Here is a 24,536-nt window from a genome sequence, read left to right on the forward strand (position 1 = left end):
TCCCTTGCCCCAAGTAAGCATCTTCTCCCCTGACACCAGCGAGAGGTACAGCCTGGGAACTCGCAGGCCCAGGGCGCAAGTGTAGAGCCCCAGTGTACTGCTGGCCATGTGGGTGATGGGTTGTGTCTTTTGGGGTAGGTCACATCACAGCAGCTTCCCAGGCCCATGTGTCTCCCTCCCGTCTGTGAAGCCTTCAGTAACAGCTCTGCCCTTGGGAAGGTGATGAGAGATGACAGCCCTCCTGTGCTCAGCACCTGCTGCATGTCGCGCAGCCTTGTCACTTCATCAAAGATTGCTTTCCCCAGCCTCATTTCAGGCTGGGCACAGCCCTGTTATAACACCCAAATTCCATGTGTTCCAAGACAAGCCTGCCTTATAGTTCTCAGTTAGTCAGGGCAATAGGCGTGTTCTATATGCGTGATTTGTTTTGATTTCATTTCATTTGTTTTTTTTTTTTTTAATTATATTGACATATTGTTTGTTGGGGAAGGCATGTGAAGGTCAGAGAACAGCTTTGGGGGGTTCATTTCTCTTCCCATCATGTGGATCCTGGGGCTCAGTCAAACTCAGGTGGTAAGGGTTAATGGCAAGCATCTTTACCCCCTTATCTGAGCCCCGGATTTGGTTTTTGAGACAGTCTCACACTGTAGTTAGCCTGGCCTGAATTTTGAAGTAATCCTCCTGCTTCAGGCTCCCAAGTGCTAGGATTTCAGGAGTGGATGTTTGATTAGTAAACTGATTTGGTCACTATGAGAGACTATGATGCCCCAGTGGCTCCTGTCATGTCACTTACCCCCAGTACTCAAGAACAGTTAAGGAAGCTATAGCCTGTTAGGTAGACAGGAAATCACGTGGAACGGGTGGGGCAACCTTGAAAGTGTGACTCTAGGAAAAGCTTATGTTCAAGGCCAATCCAGGTGACTTAGTGGTACCCCATCTTATAATAAAGAGGAGTGGGATGAGTTGGGTGGTGGAACAATTACTTCCTTATCCTGGAAGGGACCCTGAGTTTAGTCGGGCATGATGGTACATGCCTGGAATACCAGCACTTGAGGGCAGAAGCTGGAGAATCCCATAGAAGTTCAAGGCTAGCCTGGTCTACATAGTGTCTTAGAGACAGACCAGGCCTACATAATGAGACCTCATCTCAAAATCGAGAGAGGGGGTTGGGGGAAGCTCTAGGCTCAATATCCAGTACTAGGGTGCAAGATTATGGGATTGAATAGGATTATTTTTAGCATTGTTTGTTTTTGAGACAGGATCTCACTGTGTGGCCCTGGCTGACCTGGAACTCACTAAGGAGACCAGGCTGGCCTCAAACTCAGAGATAGTCCTTCGTCTGTCCAGATAAAAACAGTAGTGGGAGTTGGGGATTGCCGGCTTGGTAGGGTGTCTGTCTGGCACACGGGAAGCCCTGGGTTTATCCCCAACACTGTGTAACACTAGGCACTGTGGTGCATGCGAATCCCACTCTGGGGAAGTGGCAGCAGGAGGAAGCTGTGTTATCCTCAGCTATGTAGAGAGCTTGAAGCCATCGTAGATTACAAGAGACTGTCTTAAAAACAAAACCTGACCAAAACGACGTTGGTATGGCTTTTGGTCAGGTGGGACAGTGGTTGTGAAGACCCTAGCCCCCTCTGCAGAGCAGTTGGTACTTTGGTGGCCCCATTACTTCCTTGGAGTGTGGTCTTTATGTCTACCGTATTCCTGCTGAGAGGAAGCAGATCCTTGTCTCCTCAGAGTTCCCACAAGTCCCCATGGGGGAAGGGGACTGGGTTCTTGGTCACCTGTTGAGGTGGTGGCTTGGGACCTGCCCTGGACCTTTAAGTATCACAACAAAAGATCTCTGTTGACATCCGTTTATCTCTGCACTGTGGAATTCCATTGAGCTTTTGTGAAGCTCTGAGGCCTGAGGTTCGCGCCTGCCAAGACCTTTTCAGTTCGAGTTTCTGTGTAGAGGTGGAGCCCTCATGTTTACAAACACACCCTGGCCTTCCTTTCCCAAGCCGCGGGAGCCAGGGCGGGGCTGGCTTGGGGAAAGGGCCTGACTTCCCAGCCAGCAGCCCTGGGTCCCGCCCTATGCAGTCAGCTTGCCTAATTTGGTGAGCTTTGCTAGTGGGTCCCTATTGGCCGACCTGGGCACTGAGGCCTGGGGGGACCTCCCATCTGGGGCTCCTCCCTCCCTGAAGTGGATCCCAAGGATTGGTACCTGCCCCGTGCCCCCTTGCCTCCACTCCACCCCCACCCGACCCTGGCTCCGCTTTGCTGGCCGGCCTGGGCGTCTCCGTGTTTCCCAGGGCGGGTTGTTCCGCTGTGGTTTGAGTGGTGTGTACGTCGGTTTTTTTTGTTGTTGTTTTTTTTTTTTTGGCGGAAGGTGGTGTGTGTGGAGGGGGGGAGTTGGGGGGTGGAGTCCTTTTCCCCGCCTGCAGGGCTCCGCCCAGCAAATGAATGAGCTCTTTGAAAGAAACCGCGGCTTCGACAGTGTTTTGACCTTTCTATCTGTGAAGAGCAAGTGATTTTAGGAAATCAAGGAGCTAGTCATTTGCTGAGGTTACTCAGGGTAAACCAGGCTCCTTGGGGGTACACTTAAGCAAACTTCTAAAAGCAGCCATGAAAATACTTGTGGATCCAGGCATGGGGCACTTGCCAGCAATCCCTGCACTCTGAGGCAGAGGCAGGAAGATTGCAAATTTGAGGCAAGCCTGTGCTACATGAGGAGATCTTGTCTTAAACAAACAAAAAGGGCAGGCGAGATAGCTCCATGGGTAAAATGCTCGTTTGTGTTTGTGCCCCAGTAAAAACCAAGCCAGTGTCGTGTCTGTAACCCCAGTGCTGTGGGGTCCCCTGGCCAGCCAGTCTAGCTGAAACAGGATGCTCTAGGTTCAGTGAGAGACCCTATCTCTAAAATACAGATAAAAAAGGATGGCAAAATGGTTCAGTGAATAAAGGTACTTGCTGCCAAGAACTCCTGGGGACGGAGTTCCCAGAATCCACATGGCCGGATCAGGAAAGTTAACTCATCCGTGCAGTGCCTAGCCTCCCTCTACATATAAACAAATAGCAAAGGTTAGTTAGCATCGACTGCAGAGTCCTGACCCCTTTAGTCATGTAACTTTAGCACAGTTCAACTTTATTGCTGGCTAACTCCATTCTCTTTTGCTCTCCAGAGATCTTTTGCGTTTGGAGGGCATCCAGTCTGCGTTAGAAGTCTAGTGTCCCGCCCTGCCCTGCCCTGCCCTGCCCCGCCCCCAGCCTTGGTTTCACTTGCTTGTGGTTTCAGTTACTCACAGTCCAAAAATATCAAGTGGAAAATTGCAGAAAATGAACAACTTACAAGTTTTCAATTGAGTGCTGCCCTGAGTAGCTCCGCCCTCAGGTGTGACTCCGCCCAGGGTATCCAGAGGGTGGCTTTACCACCAGATTTGCACTAGGGGCTGGGGATATAGATCTGGGGTAGAACACCTGGCCTGCACAAGGTCCTGCAGCCCATGAGTGGTAGGAGGCAAACAGAAATCAATCTTGTTTTTACTTAGCTGGAAATTCAGACATGCTAAAGCCCAGCTGCAAGCTCTGCTATTACTTGAAGAGGTGGCACTTTATCATGGGAGCTTGGGGTATAGGGTTCTGTGCTGTCTGAGGCTTAGGAACCCATGGAGGGCTCTGCACATGTGCCCCAGAAAAGGAGCCTCCTGTATGCTTGTCTTCTTGGCAACTTTGGTTTCTTCTTCAGGATGTTTAACCTTCCTTGTGTTTTCAGTAGAGCTTCAAGATGACTTTGAGTGTTTGGGTTTGGGCATTTATAAACACTGAGGTCTGCTGCTTCCTGTTCCTATCTGTACCTACAGGCCTCACCTTGTTTCCTGTCCCATCTGAAAACTCGGGAGAAATTGGTTCCTTCCCACAAGAGGGTTTGCGGCCTTTCAAGTTCCTTTAGCTTTTCCCTACTGTCTGTATCTCCTCTGGGGCCATCTGGGGTGCTGCAATATTGAGTCTGAATCAAAGCTTGGTAGGGATCCCCCAGTTCTTCTGGGATCTCAGTGGGTGTATCTCAGGCCTACTTGTGTGGTGTCACCTTCATTGTGTTTGATAGGCCTGCTATGTAGTTTTGTGTGGTCACTTGTATATACAGTGTGTGCACTGGACTGCCCTCCCTCCCTAGACCTCCCACTGGTGTGAAGCCTTTGCAAAGCTCAGAACTGGCTTATCAGAGGCCAAAGACCCCTAAAAACCGTGGGGTGTTTGCTCCCCCTCTCCTATGTTAAGTCTGCCTGAAAGTAGCTAATACTGAGTTGTGCAGATGGGTCAGTGGTGAGTGCCTGAGTTTGGATCTCCAGAATCCATGTAAAGATAGTTACTATATGGGCCAGCTAGCCTGTATGTAATGTATGTAACAAGACCAGTACCTGAGGTCATCCTCTGACTTCCATGTATGCACACACAGACATACATACACCAAGTATACACATTTTTTTCAAGGAGTACCTAATGTTTGGGTGTTTTCCACTTTGGGTCCCATGCTGTTTAAGAAGCAAAGTTAATCCTTTCAAGTAGCTCCCAGGACTTAAGTAGTAGCATGGTTCTTCTTTGGAAAACATATTCTTTTTTTAAACATGCACTTGCATGTGTGTGTGTGTGTGTGTGTGTGTGTGTGTGTGTGTGTGTGCAAACACGCACACATGTGCGTGAGCACACCATGGTGCACATTTGGAGGTCAGAGGACTACTTTCAAGAGTTGGTTCTGCCATGTGGGTTCTGGGAATTGAACCTGGACTGTCAGGCTTGCCTGCAAGCCCCTTTATCCACTGAGCCACCTCACCTGCACAGAGCACAAACATTCTTGAATATATGTCCAAAATGTTCGCCTCTGGAAATATTCTTTCCTGTCCTTTTGTTTTGTTCAGAATTAGCAATAGACTGGGGGTGTTGTGACATTCCCACGGTGGAGGGACTCCCCCAGCACCCCCCTGACTTCTAACCTCATGGTCTGCCCTTTGCCGGCCTCCTTCTGAGTCACGGATGTGGGTGACTGTCTCTTCTTTGGTTTTAGGGCTTGTGTTTGGACTTCCTACAGGGACATGCAGGATTTTGCTTTTCTCCCTCTGCCCAATAAAATTACATCATCTTTGGTCCTATGCATGTCAGCATCTTCGTATTGTAACTGTGTCTTAATTGTGGGGCCCAGCCACTTCCTTCCTTGTACTTTGGCTCAATTTTCTCCTTCTTAGAGTTTGTAATTCCTCTTTTCTGTTTGGTTCAGTGCGCTCTGTGTCCCGCGCCCTTTTTGGCAGGCTCTGCCTCCTCCATCCTGGACCTGGCTGTAGGTCCTTCTGACCCTCAGAGTCATCTTCCTCATCATCTGGGGGCTTCTCGAATGAAAGGGTATCCTTCCTGACTCAGATGGCTTCTCTTTCTTGCCTTACTCCTTTGTTTTATTAAGGAATATTGTCCATTTATTTCCAAAGAAAGGGTCTGGGAGAGACATTTTTTTTTTTTTTAAGACAGCATGGTGACTTGGTTTTTTTTTATTTATTTTTATTTTTGAAGTATGGGAAATTGACCCCAGGACTTAGCACATGTTCGGCAATTAAATTTATTCCATTTGGTTAATTTTATTTTTGAGACCATCGTGTGTGTGTGTGTGTGTGTGTGTGTGTGTGTGTGTGTGTGTGTGTGTCTTGAATTCACTGTATCATCTAATAGGCCTTCAACTTAGCACTCTCTTACCTCAGCTTCCTCTGTGGCTGGAATGGAAAGCCTGTGCCCAAACTCATATGGGGGGGGGAGGGGAGCAGGGTACATATTCTTGTACACGTGTGTGGAAATCAAGAGTTCAACCTCAGGTACCATTGCTCTGGTGCCCACAGGGCCTATAAATTCACCAATGAGACTAGGTCGACTTGCCAGTGAGTCCCAGGGACCCTACTGTCTTTGACTCCCATTTATAAGTGCCACCTACCGTGGCCAGCCTTTTGACATGGGTTTTAGATATTAAATTCAAAGTCCTCATACTATGTGGCCAGTGCAGTGCCAACCATGGCACCTTCACAGCCCTGGCAGTTCCTACAGACTGTAAACCCTCCTCCCTTATTTTGACAGTACTGTTCCCCTAAACACAGCAATTCTAGGGTCTCTGCTTTGGCCATGGGTCTGGCACCGGAAGAAAGTGATCAGAGGGTCCCTGCTACCTGGCATTGCTAGGGTGTTGTCTCGAGGGTGTCTGTAGGAGCAGCAGTGGCCCTGTGACCAGGAAACAGCTTATCTGGAGCAAGGGCTGGGCTGGGGTGCTCAGATTTCTTTTCTCAGCTTGAAATCTGCTCACAGTAACCTGCAGAAGTGCAGCAGGGCAGGGGCAGGGGCAGGGGAATCAGACATTCAAGACATTCAACTCCATTGCAAGTTTAAGGCCACCTAGAGAAACAAATGAAGCACCTTTCCTAAAATTGGAATAATACAGAGAAGATGAATGTGCTCCCCACCCCATATAAATGAGGGAAAGAAAAGAAAAAGAACTAAAATAAGGAAAAGTGACTTTGCCTCTTTGTGGGCTGCCCACGCCTGCCCAGAGCCCTGGACTCCTGCACCAGGCAGGGTAGTTTCTTGGCATGTCTGAGGAGTCAAGAGAAGCAACTTCTGAGCCCTGTTCCAGGGTGTGGCCCAGGTTGTCACAGGGCCAACATGAGATTATCAAGGTTTCTGCTGGAACAGGCCACAGCCAAGCTAGTCCCCAGGAGCCGACTGACGCTTGGGGCCTTTATGCTTTCTCAAAGTGTGCATACCACCCAGCCAACTGTGTGCCTTCTGTGTGTGGAGACAGAACAACTTGGGGTCATTCCTCTGGGACTGTCCTTGACTTTTCTGTTTGGGGTTTGTTTGAGGCTGGGGCTCTCACTGGCCAACAACTTATTAGGCAGTGACAGTCCCCAAGTTCAGATGCCATCACACTCCCAAGCCTGACTTCCACCCAAGTGCTGGATCTGCCCTTCCAGGGTGGAGCCAGTCAGCCTGTCTTGGAATACATCCTGGCTGGGGTTCCCACAGGGAGGGTTCTGCCTCTTTCTGGGAGCAGAAAGCACCATCTGAACGTTCAGTATGTGCTCATCCCATTGTCTTGGAATTTTCCCGAAGCGTATCATCATCTCTGGAGCAGGACAACCTTGCAGGTACATTCACAGCTTTACTTTGTTTCCATGAGGACAGTGTTTAGGGGCAGGTTTGTTTAGATTTTTTGTTTGTTTGTGTTGCTTTTAAAGGCAGAGTCTTGCTGCAATAGGCTGGTTTGCAACTAGACTCTACCCTTTTGCTTTGGCCTCCCAAACCCTGGCAGTACACTGGTGTAAATTTCTCTTTCCTGGGTGACTTTCCCAAGTCCCTCAACCTGTGGGCTGAGACCTCTTGGGGATCAAATGGCCACACCACAGGAGTCACATGTCAGACACCCTGCATATCAGATGCTTAGATTACAATTCATAACAGTAGCAAAATTACAGTTATGATGTGGCAACGAAATAATTTTATGGTTGGGGGTCACCACAACATGAAGAACTGTATTAAAGGGTCGCAGCGTTAGGAAGGTTGAGAACCACTGCACTATGTGTTCTCAGAGACTAGGAAGCCCTGCTCAGGGTTTGGGATTCACTGACTCCCAGTGGTCCCAGTGGGTCATTTTACAGCTCTGAGACCTGAGCTCCAGCAGCAGGGTGACCCTGTCTCAGGTGCAGCTCTCTCCTTGCAGCCCCCTTGCAAGGATGGTTCAGTGGGCTGTATTGAGAAACAGGCTGCTCTGAGGTGAGGAACAGATGAGTGACCAGAGGCACGTGTGCCCTGGAGGCGCTGCTGCTGGGAAACTGCCATCCGAGGCTACAAGGCTGAGGCATTCCCTGCACATCCCAGCTGTGGCCACACAGGGGCAGTGGCATGAGCCGGTCTGAAGAGAGAGGTTCTTCCTGAGGGGAGGGGCAGTGCATAATGAGCATGTAATCTAGAATCTAACATGTGCTAAACAAACACCCTACCACTGAGCCACACCCCAGCCCCTCACTGGGGGATTCTAGGCAAGTGCTCTGCCACTGAGACACACCCCAGCCCCTCACTGGGGGATTCTAAGCAGGTGCTCTACCACTGAGCCACGCCCCAGCCCCTCACTGAGCTTCATTGTCAGCCTGTTTTGATTTTTTTATTTTGGGACTGGGTCTCACTAAGTTTCTCAGCCTGGACTTGAACTCACTCTATACCCCATACCAACCTTGAGCTGAGATCCTCCTGCCTCAGCTTCCCCAGTTGCTGGGATAATAGGCCTGCAACCATCATGTTTCTCATGACTCTTTCATGTTTCTCAGATGGGCTTTGCCAAACCCTGTGTGTTTATTCATCTAAACCATCCTGTGGATTTCACACTTGGGATCAAAGGTGTGAATTTCCTTCCATATTGTACAAGATGTGGAAACAGGCAGCATGGCCTTGTGCTTCATGCCCCACCATCATCACCCTGTGCCCCCAAAGAAGTGCCTCCATGGCCTCACACAAGATTCCGGTTTCCTGTGATGAGCTCTCCTTCACTCACTCCCACCTAAGCGGGGTATCCATGGCCTGTCACTAGGAGGTGTGCTGTGTCTTGGTGACTTTCCAGCCCCATGGTCACCAATGAGACATGGTGTCTCCTGTCATTCAGGTAAACTCTGAGGGCACTGATGGGCCCAGGCTTGGGGCAGGGTATCAAATACTGCAGAGGTATGTACTGCCTGATGAGTCCCCGCTGGCAACCCTTACCCCCCATGCCACATTCCCTGTAACTATGCCTTTGCTCCAAGTCTGGTTTTGAAATCTGGTCTTTAAATTTGTATTTATTTGTTTGTTTGTTTGTTTGTTTTTGAGACAGGATATGTAGCCCTGGCTGTCCCTGAACTCAGCTCTGTAGACCAGGCTGACCTGGAACTCAGAGAGATCTGCCTGCCTCTGCCTCTCAAGTACTGGGATGAAAGGCACACTGCACTATGCCCAGTGAAACCTCATTTTTGAGTGTGTGGATGCTGAAGATTTATCCTCTCCCAGCCTCCCCACCCTGTACATGGGTTTATATTTTAGGCTCAGAATTAAATCCACCCTAGTGTGGTGTCATGCTTGGGAATCCCTCATAGGAAGTTCTAGGCCATAATGAGACTCCATCTCAAAGGGAAAAGGGAGAGAAATGCAAGCCAGGTGTAGTGGCTCATGCCTATATTTCTAGCACTCAGGAAAATTAGGGAAGAGGACAGTGAGTTTAAGACCAGCCTGAGCTACATAATGAGGATCCCCTCCCCCTTAAAGGGACCTCAGGGAAAGGTTCTTTTTGTTTCCTTCCTTTCAGGGTCTCAGTTTACTTACTGAACTTTCTGTATGTATCAAGGCATCAGGTGGGTCATAAGGATATGGGGAAGGGAAGAGGCCAAGGTGCTTACAGGCAGAGAACTCTACAAGCACAGAAATTACCAAAATTTGAGGTGGTCAAAGGAGAAGAGAATGTGAATTATCAAACTAAAGGTGTCAGGATTCTGGGTGGCGTGCACCCCTCTTTCCTACAGAGGGACTGTGACCTCAGAAGGAATTCATCCTCCCCCTATGCCTGAGCAAGCTTTTGCTGGTCCCTTTCTCAGTCCTGAGTAGCTCCCAGAAAGAGGGAGATGGACCAGCGGCCACCCATGGGATCACATCCCAGGCACAAGGGGTCAGTCTTTGCAGGTGAGTTTGGGGAGCAGGAGACATCCCTGTGGAAGAAGTAGCTCCAGGATGAGGCAGGGGCCAGGCATGCTAGAGAGCAGTGACCTTCTGGGTGTTTCCCACAGCCAGAGGAGCTGCAGGCAGAGGAGGGGAGCAGTGTTCTGACAGGTGTCCTCCTGCAGCCACAGGTTTTGGCAGAGATGATGTCACAGGCTGTCTACAATAAGGGCAGAGGCAGTGTGCAGGACACTGACGGAGCCCCCCCCCCAAGTGTGTGTGTGTGTGTGTGTGTGTGTGTGTGTGTGTGTGTGTGTGTGTGTGATGTGGAGGCCAGAGGGGCAATCTGTGGGAGCCTGTTATATTTTTTCACCATGTGGGGCGTGGGGATTGAACTCTGGTGGTCTTCGTTGGCAGCCAGCATCTTCACATGCTGAGCCAGCTCACTGGCCTCCTAGAGCCTGACTTAATCCGTTAGCTCGGTGATCAGCCAACCATCTTCAGCCCTGGGATCCGGCTGGGATCCGGGCAGGGCTGGCCAGGTCCTGTCCTGCACAGCCCACATCTGTGCTGGCTTCCCCAGTGGTAGCTCACCATGGAGCTGATGACTTGGGCCAGAGAACTCTATGTGCCTCCTCCTCTGCCTGCCAGCAGGCCCCGGCCACCTCTCCAGTTTCCTTGTGTGGAGCTACTTGCTATCCAAGCCTGTTCTTAGGGTGCCATCTTGTGGTCACCTTCTCAGCTGCTGGCTTTTGCTGGAGCAATCCATTCGGCTACTGCTTTCTTGCTTAGGAACTCATGGCCTGGGGACTTGACTTCCTGCAACTTTAGTCTTGGCCTCAGACAAGAGAGCAATGTATGTTTGTCATCTCTTGAGCTCTTTGTATTTCTCGATTTTTCTGAAACTGGTCACCCAGTGATAATTACCTTCCCTCTGTCATCATTGGTAGTCCAGAAACAGTGTCCCTACCCAGAGTCCTCCTTCCCAGAGTCTCATGTGTGTTTTTTCTTCTCTCCAGCGTTCCCAACTCCTGTCCAGCCAGTCCTCGAGGAGCTGGATCATCCAGTTACCGCTTCGTCCAGAACGTGACATCAGACCTTCAGCTGGCCGCGGAGTTCGCAGCAAAGGCAGCCTCTGAGCAGCAAGCAGACACGTCTGGTGGAGACAGCCCCAAGGTGTGAGCCTCAGACATGTTGTCATGGTGACCAAGACCCCACCCACAATAGCGTCCTGTGGGTGCCTCAGACGGGGTACTCCAGGGTGCAGCACATGGCTGCCTTGAAGGATCTACCTGTGCCATTCCCAAATGATGCGCTTGAGCATCTGTGGTGAGCTGGAGTCCTGTTATCTCCCCCCCCCCCAATATTTACTTGTTCCAACCACGACTGGTGACAGTTCCAAAGTTAGTAATAGTGTTTAAGAAAAATAACACTTTTTTTTACCCACCCTCTTTTTTTTTTTTTCCCCCCCCCAAGACAGGGTTTCTCTGTGTAGCTTTGGAGGCTATCCTGAAACTCACTCTGTAGACCAGGCTGGCCTCGAACTCACAGAGATCCACCTGCCTCTGCCTCCCAAGTGCTGGGATTAAAGGTGTGTGCCAACAACACCCGGCTTTACAGTCCTGGAATTGAACCTAGGAGTGATTTGCCATCCACTCTCCCGTGTTTTACTTTTTATTTTGGTACAGTCTCACTAAGTATCCCAGGCTGGTTTTGAACTTGTGACCTTCCTGCCTCAACCTTCTGAATAGCTTCAATGCCAGGCTAGCACTCCAGGCCAGCCATATGTGCCTTTGTTCCTGTTCATGTGGTCCCTGACCATGTGCTGGGGAACAGGAGCTTCAGAGTTATGGCTCAAGCGTGTTTTCTCTCCTGAGAGCTGGGATTTGGTATTTCTGTTCTGTTCTTTTCTCGTCTGTTCTGTCTGCACACACATAGACACGTGCACCTGTGCTGGCCCACACCGTGTCTTTCTCAACCCTTCCCATACTGTTTTTTGAGACAGGGTCTTTTACTGAACACGTGCTCACCCTTTAGTCTAGGCTGAGTAGTCAAGGAGTTACTGGCATCACATGTGGGTGCTGGGGATCCGAACTTGGGTCTTCATGGTTGCATGGCAAGCACTTCATGAACTCAGCCATTGCCCAGGCCCTTTTCATTTTGTCTTTTCTTTTCTTTCTTTCTTTCCTTTTTTGAGAGGCTTGTGTAGCTGAGGCTGGCCTAAAACTCAGAAGTGCTGGGACTACACTATACATCATACCTGGCCAAATGGCACTGTTCTGAATTCTTTCTGTTATTGTTATTTGGGTTTTTGAGACAAGGTCTCAGCCACAGCCCAGGCTAACCTCAGAATCAAGGCAACCCTTCTGCTTCAGCCTTCCAAATTCTGGGAACAGGAGCAGTCCACCATATGCCATTGTTGAGAGTTTAATGCAAGCATGTTAATGGATGAGCAGGCTTCCAGGTGTGACTTATCCAGATGCTTTCACCTGTGTTGGGAGTGGGTGGCCTGGCTTGGGGAGATTCTATCCGATCCTTTCCCCGAACCACCCCCTAACTCTGTCTTCTGTGAATCCTAGGATGAGTCGAAGCCACCGTACTCCTATGCGCAACTGATCGTGCAAGCTATCTCCTCGGCACAGGACAGGCAGCTAACACTAAGTGGCATCTATGCCCACATCACCAAACATTACCCTTACTACAGGACTGCTGACAAGGGCTGGCAGGTGAGGCCCTGGGGCCTGGGCTGTGCTTGGAGGTTCAGATACGGACTCAGTGTGTCAAGTGAACAAACATTGAAGAGATACCTGGGTGTTTTCCCAGGTGACACTCAGGACCATGATACTTCTGTGGCATGTTAGAGCCATTGTAGAGCTGGGTTTTTTTTTGTTGCTGTGCAAAGGTCTCATGTAGCCCAGGCTGGCCTCAAACTTCTTGTGTAGCCAAGGATGACCTCCTGTTGGTGAAATGCTGGGATTACAGGCACGTGCCACCATGCCACATTTTGCAGTGCTAGGATTGAAACCCAGGGCTTCATGCATGCTAAACACACATACTAACTGAGCCACATCCCAGCCCTAAAATGATCGGTTTTTTTACTACTTTTCCTTCATGCCTGGCTGCAACTTTTTTCTTTGTAGTTGTTTTGAGACAGTGTCTCATGCTGTAGCCCAGGCTCGCCTTGAAATCATGGCAGTCCTTCTGCCTCAGCCTCCTGGGATTAACCTTAAGCCCCCACCACACCTGCTTACCAATGGCATCTGTTCTTACTGGGCATTATAACCCCCTGTGACTTTAGCAGTCCACTGCACCCATCATTTAGTGCAGTGGTCCACGTGCTTGAGTTTTGTGCATTTTATCTTTCTTTTTTCTTTTTCTTTTTTTTTTTTTTTTTTTTTTTCGAGACAGGGTTTCCTGTGGCTTTGGAGGCTGTCCTGGAACTAGCTCTTGTAGACCAGGCTGGTCTCGAACTCACAAGAGATCCGCCTGCCTCTGCCTCCCGAGTGCTGGGATTAAAGGCGTGCACCACCAACACCCAGCTGCATTTTATCTTTCTTGGAGGCTGTGAGACCTCTGCATTACACACAATGGACACAGATTATACCATTTTATTCTTTTCTCTGTAATTAGCATTTTCCGTTGGCTAGCTTATCCAGAAGAATCTTTTTGTTGTTGTTGTTTCTTTGCTTTTGAGGCAAGGTCTCACATAGCCCAAGCTGGCTTTGAACTTTCTTTGTAACCAACATTGACCTTAAACTCCTGGTCCTCCTGCCTCTGCTTCCTGAGTGCTGAGATTACCGCTGTGCACTCATCATACCTAGTTTATGTTATGCAGAGACAGAAGCCAGAGCTTCCCACATGACGGGCAAGCGCCTCACCAACTGAACACAACCCAGCTCCACAAGGAGCTTTGCTGAGTCAAGGGCTCACTATGTAGCCCAGGCTGACCTTGAACTCACGACCCTCCTGCCTCAGTATTCCTTCTATGTACTGAGATGACAGGCATGAGCTCCCACACCCAGGGATCAAGATGTGCCTGGTCAGCCTCATCTTTTGTTCCAGATGAGATCCTACATACTTGTTCATCTCTTTCTACCAAAACAACAGGGGTGGATTTTACTGTGTGGAGATTGCATAGGAGGAACTGCCCCATGCCCCACTATTCCCCAGGAGAGGTGGTCACCTGTGGCCACGCAGCTGTCATCAGTTCCTGCTGTGTCTGTTGTGAGGTTTGCCCTCTGGTGGCTGTGTCCCATAGCTTTCTCTCTCTGTCTCCTACAGAACTCTATCCGACACAACCTTTCTCTTAACCGTTACTTTATCAAAGTCCCTCGGTCCCAGGAGGAGCCTGGGAAGGGCTCTTTTTGGCGAATAGACCCTGCCTCCGAAGCCAAACTTGTGGAACAAGCATTCCGAAAGCGGAGACAAAGAGGTGTCTCCTGCTTCCGCACCCCCTTCGGGCCTCTGTCCTCACGGTAAGTGCCCCCTCAACAACTACTACTGTCCTCATACTCCTCTGAGAAGCTGGATTCCCCAGGTCACAGCAGTGGGAGGGACTTAGTACTTGAGGACTTGGTCTGTTTTCTGGGCTCTTAGACCATTAAGCTTCTATCTTGCTGCTTTTTAGTTTATAAACAAGGTCTCTTGCTGGGCATTGGTGGTGCACGCCTTTAATCCCAGCACTAGGGAGGCAGAGGCAGGCGGATCTCTGTGAGTTCAAGGCCAGCCTGGTCTCCAGAGTGAGTGCCAGGATAGGCTCCAAAGCTACACAGAGAAACCCTGTCTTGAAAATAAAATAAAATAAAATAAACAAGGTCTCCTTTTGTGGGCAGATTGGCCTTGAACTCATGGTAGCCCTGCTGGGCTTGCAAGTGTATACTGTGTGTCCAGTTCTCGGGCTCCTGTGCTGGTTGGAGCAGTTAGGGAAGTGGTTACTGGCTGCTACTCCTCCCCCCACCCCCCCGTTTTTTTGAGACAGGGTTTCTCTGTATTGTTTTGGAGCCTGTCTTGGAACTCACTCTGTAGACTAGGCTGGCCTTGAACTCACAGAAATCCGTCTGCCTCTGCCTTCCAAGTGCTGGAATTAAAGGTGTGTGCCACCAATGCCTGGCTTTACTGGCTACTTCTATAGTGTGTGCAGGAGGCTGAGCCAGCCATAACCAGGGTCAAAGGGTGGGGGTCCTAAGCTGATTTGGGAATCTCGAGCTCCCTCTACCGTTAATGGTGCCATGTTGGGAGCGCCATTGGGCATTGCACTTGCCTGGCAAGTAAAGGCCATTTGGACAGCTCTCTGGCCATAGGAGTCAGTACTTCTATAATAGCGTTGAGTCTGTCTATAATAGTCACTCTCAGATGAGAGACTCCTGACCAGCATAGGTCAGAGGACCAGCAAGTGGCAGGTACTCTCAGGAATTCCTCCATCTATAGGAAAGCAGAGCTTAGTGCTTTCTGTCCCAGTGTCACAATGAGCCAGGGAAGGGTTTCTCAGGGATAGGAAAACCTGCATCAGCATTGGCCTCTTGTAGTTCTAAGGTATCACAGTCATTGTGGTCATCCAATAGTAGTTTGGGTTTTTTGTAGTACTGGGGATTCAACCAAGGGTCTCATCCTGCTAGCCAGGGCTTTGCCACCAAGTCACACCCCCAGATCCTTCCTATAGGATTCTAGGCAGGTGCTCTACCACTGAGCCACACCCCAGCCCCTCAGTGGGGGATTCTAACCAGGTCTCTACCACTGAACTGCATCCCCATCCCTGTTTGTTTCACTTTTCATTTTGAGTCAGGGTCTTGCTAAGTTATGCAGGCTGGCCTGGAAACTCCCTCTATAGCCCAGGCAGTCCTTGTGCTTAAGATGACAGGCCTGCATTGTCATACCTGGCTACAAGCTTTTTTTTCATAGTCTTGAGCTTCTCCTGGAAGGTGATAGGCAATGCATGCTACAGGATGTGCAGTTGCTAGGAAGCAATCCATCCTCTATCCCTTCAGCCCTGTTTAATGGAGCACCTACCCACCCAGATTCCCAGAGTGGAAATGGCAATCCTGGGTCTTTGTCAGCAGAAAACATTAGATCTGGGAAAACCTTAGGGAGATATGAAAGAAGTCCCCAGAAGTGTGGGTCAGAGACATGAGGAGCTGGGGTGGATCCTGGGAAGTAGTGGGGTGGGCTGTATTCCAGGAGTCATTGAGTTAGATGTAGGGTGGACACAGGTCGTACCTTAGGAATCATTGAACAGAAGTGTGGGGGTGAGGGATTGTCTTTGTATTTTACTTTTATTATGATGTTCCTTCTCTTCATTTTAGGAGTGCTCCAGCTTCACCCACCCATCCTGGACTGATGTCCCCTCGTTCCAGTGGCCTGCAGACCCCAGAGTGCCTGTCTCGGGAGGGTTCCCCCATTCCACATGATCCCGACTTGGGGTCAAAGTTAGCCTCTGTTCCAGAGTATCGCTATTCCCAGAGCGCCCCGGGTAAGGCACAGGTTCATCCTCTTCCTGGATGTGACAGACTGAGTGGCACCCACCAAGTCACTGTCCTCTGTGTCATCCACAGGCTCCCCTGTCAGCGCCCAACCGGTGATTATGGCTGTCCCTCCCCGACCTTCCAACTTAGTGGCTAAGCCTGTCGCCTACATGCCAGCTTCCATAGTGACCTCACAGCAGCCCTCAGGCCATGCTATCCATGTGGTGCAGCAGGCCCCTACCGTCACCATGGTGAGGGTGGTAACCACCTCTGCCAACTCAGCCAATGGGTACATCCTCGCTAGCCAGGGCTCAGCCGGGGGATCCCACGACACAGCAGGCACGGCCGTGTTGGACCTGGGCAATGAGGCAAGAGGTAATGTGGCCATAGCTGTGTTCCCGGCAGGGTCCCAGCACAGCTGTCACTATTGGGCAGCATGAGCCTGGGCCATAGGCTCAGAGTCCACTAAGCGGGGCAGTGGGTGAAGGGAAGTGGGTCTTGGGTTATTGTTTTCTTTTTAAGGCATTACAGACAGCATGGATTTTCCCTGGGTACTTCCTTCTTCCTTAGTTGATCCTCCTACACCCAGCATGTTCTTAAAGCCTGTTAATTTAAACATATCTGCAAGGATTTTCTTGGGAAGCCCACTGTCCCAGTGGCACCCCATTCCCCAGCCCCTCAGCCAACTTTATGCTGAGGCCTTAGTGGGACTCAGTGTGGTTCTGACTGGCTGCCTGCCCCACAGGTTTGGAAGAGAAACCTACCATAGCATTTGCCACAATCCCTGCTGCCAGCCGAGTTATCCAGACAGTCGCCAGCCAGATGGCCCCAGGAGTCCCTGGACACACAGTCACCATCCTACAGCCAGCTACACCAGTGACCATCGGGCAGCACCATCTTCCAGTCCGGGCTGTCACTCAGAACGGAAAGCATGCTGTGCCCACGAATAGCTTAACTGGCAACGCTTATGGTGAGGCCCCAGCCTACCCTCAGCCTGAACCCTGGGTGCCAGGGACCTGCCCACAAGCAGTGCAGCTCAGGAGAGCATTTGCTTTTCCCATCCAAGAACACCTAGCAGGGAGACCAGATGTCCCTCAGGGTGACAGGGGAGGTCAGAAGAGGAAGTCAAACAGGAGTTGGGGTGCTAGTGGCTAGACCTCTGTGTGCCAGAGTGTGGTAGTTATTTTTTTTGTGCTATTATAAAATGTCTGATACCAAAATGAACTTAAGGAAGGGTTTCTTTCGGCTCACTTTGAAAGTGTAGCCCATCGTGGCTGGGAAGGCTTGGCATAGTCAGGCAGCCGAGAGAGGAAGCCACGCCTCAGCTCACTCTACTTCATTTAGTCTAGGAGCCCAGAGTAGGAAGGGGTCACCATCTCCAAGACAGGTCTCCCCTCTTCATGACCCCAGTCTCGAAACTCCCTCACAGAGATGCCCAGAGGTTTGTTCCCTTGGCACTTGTAAACCCACTGAGGTGATGATCAAAACTAGGCATCACAGAGGGACACAAGAGGGAGGAAGGGATGTCCTCAGGGTGACAGGAGCAGCAGATGAGAGGGGCCCTGAGTCGGGTCGGGTGTTGTGTGTCTGACGCAGACTTGCCATGGGCAGGAAAAAGATGCCCATGTGAGGAGCATGACAGGAGCACTTTGAACTCTTGATTAACTTTACTGCTTTTACTGCTCAGATCAACTAGTGGTAACTCTTAAGTAATCTCTTCTTCCTGCTACCAGCCCTCACCAGCCCCCTGCAGCTCCTGGCAGCCCAGGCAAGTTCATCCACGCCAGTGGTCATCACCCGGGTATGTGAGGTAGGGCCTGAGGAGTCAACAGCAGCTGTCTCGGTGGCCACTAATGCCACGCCGACCCCAGCAACCTCCACTACCACATCTGCCTCTTCCAGCGGGGAACCCGAGATCAAGAGGTCCCGGGTAGAGGAGCCCAGTGGGACAGCCACCACACAGCCCACAGCAACAGCAGCCACTGGCCCTCAGGGCCCAGGTACCGGTGAGTGAAGTCACCTGCAGGAAGGTGGAGTGGGACTCACGCCACGGGTGCCCAGGTGGCCAGCCGCTGCAGTCAAGGACGGAGAACCTCACAGCTGCCTGCAGCTGTGCCACAAGAGTGGCTGCCACACTTGGACAATTTCCTTTTTATCTCCTGTCCTCCCATGGTTTGAAACAAAACACATAAACACGTTCAGACAGCTTGATTGTATGAATCTGGGGGTTCTGTGTGTTTATTTACCCCTCCCTCATGCCATCACCTCTCCCCACCTCTGTGGGAGAAGGTCTAGCCCACCTCCTCAGGAACTGATCCCAGCCAGCACCCTCAAGAAGAGTGAGCCCCACGAGTGGGCAGAAGTACAGCGCAAACCCAGGCTGCTCTCCTTGGGAGCCAATCCATAGACATCCTGTTTGTAACTGAGTGGGAATTGACCAGAGAACAGAGAGCAGCGGGAACGTCCCAGCCACAGGCTGGGATACAGAGTCCTCTCCCCAAAAGTGACATAGGTTGCGGCATTAATTGGGGTCAGGAGGACCCTAAAATACATGGAATTTGGGCTCATCTCAAAAGTGAAACACGCGGAAGGGTTTATGTGTCTTTGGGGTTCCCTTTGGTAGCCAAAGCAGCTGCAGACCTGGGCACTCGCCCACGTTAGCCCCCGTTGAACATGTCGCTCTCCCCGATAACTCCAAGAAGGACCAGCGGCTCCCACATTGATGCTACAAAGTGCTTTGAGTGGAAAATCAGCCCAGGGTCAGTGCCTGTGGCATCCATTTCCACAGCACTGGCTGAGCCCAGAGCTGCAAGCTACAGCGGATGTCCAGAGAAACCAGGGCAGCTTCAGGGGATGTCAGCCAGCCCCTTGCTCAGCAGGGAGGATATTGGTATGTGCCAGTGGAAGATAGCAGGGAATGTGTCCTGTGTTTCTGGCAGCTGGAGGATCTGTGCAACGCTCTGCTCATACTGCCTTCCTCTCACACATTCCAGTTTCCTGAGCACCCCCAAGACGTGTCCAGTTTGCAAATGGAAACCCTGTCTTCTACCGGAAGCTGGGGTCCCTGGCCGTTATCCACCGGAAAGGAAACTACCTCTCCGGACAGCAGTTGGTGCCAAGTTTGATTACAGTGTGGCAAGAACCAAAGCATGGGGGTCAGCCGAGGACTTGGATCCCCAGAGAAGTTCCCTTTGCATTCCCAGACAAGCTACCAGCAGCACCTTTCGACATACACCGAGTCACAGGACTAGGAGCCATTAAATGTTCCTGGCTGCATGACAGGGGACTTGAAGGCAGTCAGGAGCTCAGCGTTGGTCTTCCTGTAGGGTGGGCCATAAGCAACAGCGACAGCTTGGACGGAGCCCCAAAAGAGTTGGCTTATCCTTGGCATCAGACTTCCCACCATCCTTCTCTTTCTGAGTTTCCCAGAATTCTCCTTGTCTGCCTCTGCCAGGGCCCGGTCAGAAGAGCAGAGAGAGCCTATGAGCAAAAAGCAGGCAATCCCAGGGAAGGAGGGGGCCGCAGCTGTACAATCTGCCTTTGCTGGAAGGGATGCCAGTCATTGACCTGGAGGCTGTGGTCACACCAGAGCGATGATCCGGTTGGATGAGTCCAAGCTCCACCCTATGCCTGCCACCATTGGAGCCATCAGTCCCCCACACACGTCAGGGACCAGTGTGGAGTGCTTGCCCGGCCCTCTTGAGCTATCTTCCAAGCTCCCCAGCCAGTCATTTCTGTGGTACTAAACTTCAAGCTGGAAGTAAGCTGTATTTTGAAGGCTTCCTGTCTGTTGCTTGGGAGGTTTCAGAGAGGTGGGGCTTGGGTGGCCATGGCTGGGGAGGGTTTTCCAGGTGGAGCTGCTCCCTGGAGTAGGCAAAGGGCTCTATCCCACATCTTTTTGTGCCTGGCATGAACTTGTTCTCTCTGTGTGCCTGGTGTGAGCATGGGGTTAGGGAACGCGGGAATGGGCTGAGGTCACAAGGGACATTAGTGCCACCTACTGATCTTCCCCTCTATCACCATTTACTCCAAGGCTGTGCATGGTCACCCTGCAAGGCAAATTAAGATTATTTGTGGATTGTCATTGTAGGCACCGTGTGCAGCCCCTGCATGGAACTATGTGTCACTGTCTGTCACATCTGTCATCAGGTGTCAGAATGGCCTTGAGCAGTTTGCTCTCCAGGCTCCTAAAATATCATGGTCTCCATCCTGTGTAGTAGATCCTCTCACCATTAACACAGGTGTGGAAGGATGTGGGGAGAGAGAGTGGAGCACACTGTCCCAATGTCCTACAGGACCTTAAGGCAGAGGGTCCTATGCCTCTGGTTGGGCAGCCTGAGCTAGAAAGGAAGTGGATCTGCCAGGCAGCACCCCTAACTTGTGCCAGCTTACAGACACAGACATAGAGTAGCCAGTGCTCAGAGCAGGAATGGATAGCCAGCTGGAACACACTCCCATGAGCTCTGGGACACCAAGTGGAGTTCGGCTAAACTATCTGTGGAAGCCAGAGCCTGGGTCAGGGGCCAGAAAGACTATGACCATCCACTGTGTAGACCATTGCTGGCAACCCTGGAGGAGGACCCCACCAAGCCCTTGGGACCTGTTCCTCAGGGCACACTGGGGCTCCCATCTCTGGCACTGCTTTGTCTGAGCTTGCCTTGTTTTGGTAAGTGTTGCCTGGCAGATCAGATGCCTGGCTGTCCACACATCTACTGTCTTCTGCTTTATATCTGGGACTTGCCAAACTCATAGATGCTGCAAGCATAGGAAGTCACCATGGTGACTAGAAAGAAGTGAATAGACCCTGCCTGCTTGCCTGCCTGCATTCTCACTCTGTTCCTTCTCCCCTACCCATTTCCTCCTCCTCTTTCTCTTCCTTCCTCCCCTTATCTTCCCCCTTCTATTCTTGTCTTTCCCTCCCTCCTTCTTGCCTCTTCTCACTTCTCCCCTACCTCTGCTTAGCATCCAGGGCGTGATAAACATGTCTGTCACCAGCTCTTGGAGCCTTGCCTTTGTGGGAAATCTGACTCACTGTCTGTGAGGAAGTCCCTCAAACTCTTCATACATTCTATATCTTATAATCTACAGTTCTATCACCTTCCCCTCCTGCCATCCCCCTCCCCCACCAGGCTCACCAGGGTCCGAGATAATAGGTACCACTCATTTTTCCTCTGAAAGAAGGAAAGGTCTTCCACAGTCGTCTAGGAGAGCTGGAAATAGGTACAGCCAGGTGATGGGGTCAGTGTCTTCCTTTATAGAGACAAGGGGACCCCTTTGGGCAGTGGTAAAAGAGTTAGTTAAATGCAAGAAAGAAACATTTCCCATAGAGAAGAAGCAGTGGTAGAATGGAATGTTACTCCTTTTCCTCCAAAACCTCAAATTCTACATTGCACCTATGTGTTGCCCACTCTGGGGTGGGCACCCCTACCTTGCTGACCAAGTCCCTGCCCCCAATAGCTCAGTGCCAGCTCTAGAGTAAGTCAGAAAGTGAGTCTCTATTTTGGTGAAAGATCCCTTGTGTAGGGAACATCCTATCCCAATCACTAGTGGTAAAGTCACCACAGATGACGACAGGGTAGCCCCTTGTTTTGGCTCAGGGTGACAAAGTGGTGGCTGTGTCACCTCACCTCTGGTCTCTCATAATACCTCTGCTTAGAAGCAATATTACAAAGGGTAAGTCACGTGTCCCAAAGATCACAGCTGCTGACTCCAGCTTCCCTCAGGAGCAGCGTCTCCCACATGCACTTAGGCTTGGGGGAGACAGATGAGGGCTGAGAACAGACAATAGCCAAGGCCCCCTCAGATTACTACCTGCCATTTCAATCCTGTTCACAATTGAATGTCCCTTTTCATCTTTTGAGTCCCCTGTTCCAGGCCTTTCAGAGTGGTTCTTGCATCACCTACTTGTTGGACTCTGGGTTTTTGTTTTGTTTCATTCTTGGGTTTTGTTTGTTTTGTCTTGTTTTGTTTCTTGTAGTGCTGGAGATTAAACTCAGGGCCTTGCATGCACTAGGAAAAGCCCCTAGGCAAGGGCTCCTCTACTGCTGAGCCACATGCCCAGCCCAGCCCTTTTGATTTTTTAAACTCGAGACAGTCTGGCCTTGAACTTGCAACCCTCTTGTCTCAGCTTCCTGAATTGCTAGGGTAATGGGCCTATGTGCCACTGTGGCCCAGTGCTCCTTGTGTTTTTTGGTTTTTGTTTCTTTTTCTTTTTTTCTATACCAAAAGCTGCTACGTTGGATGGTGTGGCCTAGATGCCCCTACAGACCAGCACATGGCACCCACTTCCCACAGCCTGTGGTTTGAACAATTTGGGACTATCCAAGGGACTCTCGTTCTTGGGATTACCTCATCCCTCCCTCTGGTCCCCCATCACTAACCCCTGAAGTCACACCTGCTTGGCAAGTGGAGTTCTGAGAATCACCACAGACATTTCCTTTGAAGTAACACAGACCTATTTCACTGACGGTTTTTAGGGGAAATAGTTTTCTACTTGTGTTTAAAAAAAAGAAAATGCTACTTGAGTGGTCCTGGCTGCTCCTCTTCTCTTCTTTTCCACTGCTCCGAGCTTCTCTCTGGCAGGCTTCAGCTCTGCTGCTGCAGGGAACATTCTAGAACTATCCTCCAGGTGGTCAGGATGAAACGCCCTGGCAGGGCTGTCCCACAGATGAGGCCAGCTACATGCCTTATCCGGAGGTACCACCTGGTTGTGAGGCAGGACAGAGGGTCCCCTGAAGTTCTTGGTGAGAAGAAGTGGCCAACCAGAGGGCAGCATGGCGGGAGCTAGGGGAAGGTGAGCGGTGGTCCTGGAAGCTAATGGCTGCCCTCACCTCTGTCTTAGCCCTCGAAGCTGATGCGGGCAGTGATAAAGAGAGCAGATCCCTTAATTGTGGGCATCTCTCTCTCCAAGAGGAAACTTCACGAGGAGGGCTTCACTCACCGTGAAAAGCAGTGTGTGCATTTCTGTACTTGGAACTCAGCTTGCAAACACAGGCTGCCTAGGACCCCCAGGACCCCCTCCCCGAGCCGTCATCTGCCCCCTTACCCCCACCTCGTGAGAGTTAGAGGATCAAAAGAGCTTGCTACTTTACCTCCTGAATCCTTGCTCCTTTGACTACTCACAAGATGAACGGACGGTGTGGAGGAACCTGGGCCCCAGGAGCTGAGTCAAAGCTTGAGGGTGGACAGTGGCCGGCCTTGGTCCACACCCCCTGCATCTGAAGCACTTGTCCCCATCAGAGCAACCTCAGCACTTTCCCCTGAGTACTTGGGGCTGTGCTGACCCTGCTAGAGTGAGCCCCATGATCCAATGAGTGTTTATGTTCTCTGTCCTGTATGTATGCAACAAAGTGACCCCTAGCCTCTTGAGTCAGAATTGGCTGGGCTAGAACTTTTATTTTTAATTGGTAAAATTGGGAATTTAAAAAATATCTAACATTTTCATTTTCACCCCTCCCATTTTCCCTTAACATTCTTCCTGGGGGGCATCTGGGATCCCTAATATTACCTTAGCTTGATTCCTGGGCTGGGAAAAGGTAGGGGCAAGAAGAAGAGGCCCAAACTGTCTTCCAGGTCTCCCCTTGAATTCTGCTGTGTCCAGGGGGGAGGGGCAGCAGCTGTGCACGTGTGAGGGAGGGGCTAAAGCCAATAGTGAGGTCGTTCTTTTTCTTAACTGAATGATAATTCTGTAAAAGTAACTGGGGGGGAGGGTATTCAGGGAGTATGTGTGTGAGTGCTCGCATGTGTGGTTTTGTTTTTGTTTTTTTACAGTGGCTGTTTAAAGTGTTTCCATGATATGTTTAACACTTAGTGCTTTAAAAGCAGTGGTATCCTATGCGCTGGAAATCCTGATTCCAGAGATGGGACATGCCCCACCTCAGTGGGTGAAGGTCCCACCCAAGAGGCAGGGGTAAGGGCTGGGATCAGAAAGGCCTGTGGACCCACATCTAAGCAGCACCACCTGGGCGTTCATTTCAGATGGGATACACAGTATTTTTTTATAACAGAACCATCCTTTTTTTAAAAAAAAAAAAAGAATTTGACACCTGAATGTGATTTCTAACTATTATTAGACGTTAATGTTTTAAATCTATAACAAAGTGGGAAATTTCTACTTTTCTTTTTCATCCATTTGAACTGTTCTTTTATCTATTCAATTGTTGTAAGTGGGCGGGGAAGCTCTGTTTTCTCCTCTTAGTGTTTGTTTCTATAACCAGAAATAAAAATTATATATTAAAGAGATGTACCCAAGGATGTGAGTGGTCCCTGTGAGTGGGTGACTGTGGAGGGCAGACAGACCGACAGATGGCCTGGACTCACACCCCTGCTCCTGGGGGTGAGAGAGTTGACCCCCACGTGCTTCAGAGGTGGGAGGGAAATGACTAGGGG

At 50.5% G+C, this 24,536-nt stretch overlaps 1 protein-coding gene across 1 annotated transcript in view; it reads left to right on the plus strand.

Annotated features, from left to right (window-relative positions):
• Foxk1 (forkhead box K1) overlaps positions 1-24,393 on the plus strand; it is a 67,295-nt gene extending 42,902 nt beyond the window's left edge. The window contains exons 3-9 of the mRNA XM_027413539.1: positions 10,710-10,866; positions 12,270-12,416; positions 13,972-14,165; positions 15,990-16,156; positions 16,239-16,523; positions 16,894-17,118; positions 17,882-24,393. Coding sequence (XP_027269340.1) covers positions 10,710-10,866; positions 12,270-12,416; positions 13,972-14,165; positions 15,990-16,156; positions 16,239-16,523; positions 16,894-17,118; positions 17,882-18,162 — 1,456 coding nt within the window. The 3' untranslated portion in view covers positions 18,163-24,393. The remainder of the gene's footprint in view (positions 1-10,709; positions 10,867-12,269; positions 12,417-13,971; positions 14,166-15,989; positions 16,157-16,238; positions 16,524-16,893; positions 17,119-17,881) is intronic.
• Positions 24,394-24,536: the final 143 nt, after the last annotated feature.

Source organism: Cricetulus griseus, chromosome 4, assembly GCF_003668045.3.
Source record: "Cricetulus griseus strain 17A/GY chromosome 4, alternate assembly CriGri-PICRH-1.0, whole genome shotgun sequence".
In the NCBI taxonomy this organism is placed as follows: domain Eukaryota; kingdom Metazoa; phylum Chordata; class Mammalia; order Rodentia; family Cricetidae; genus Cricetulus; species Cricetulus griseus.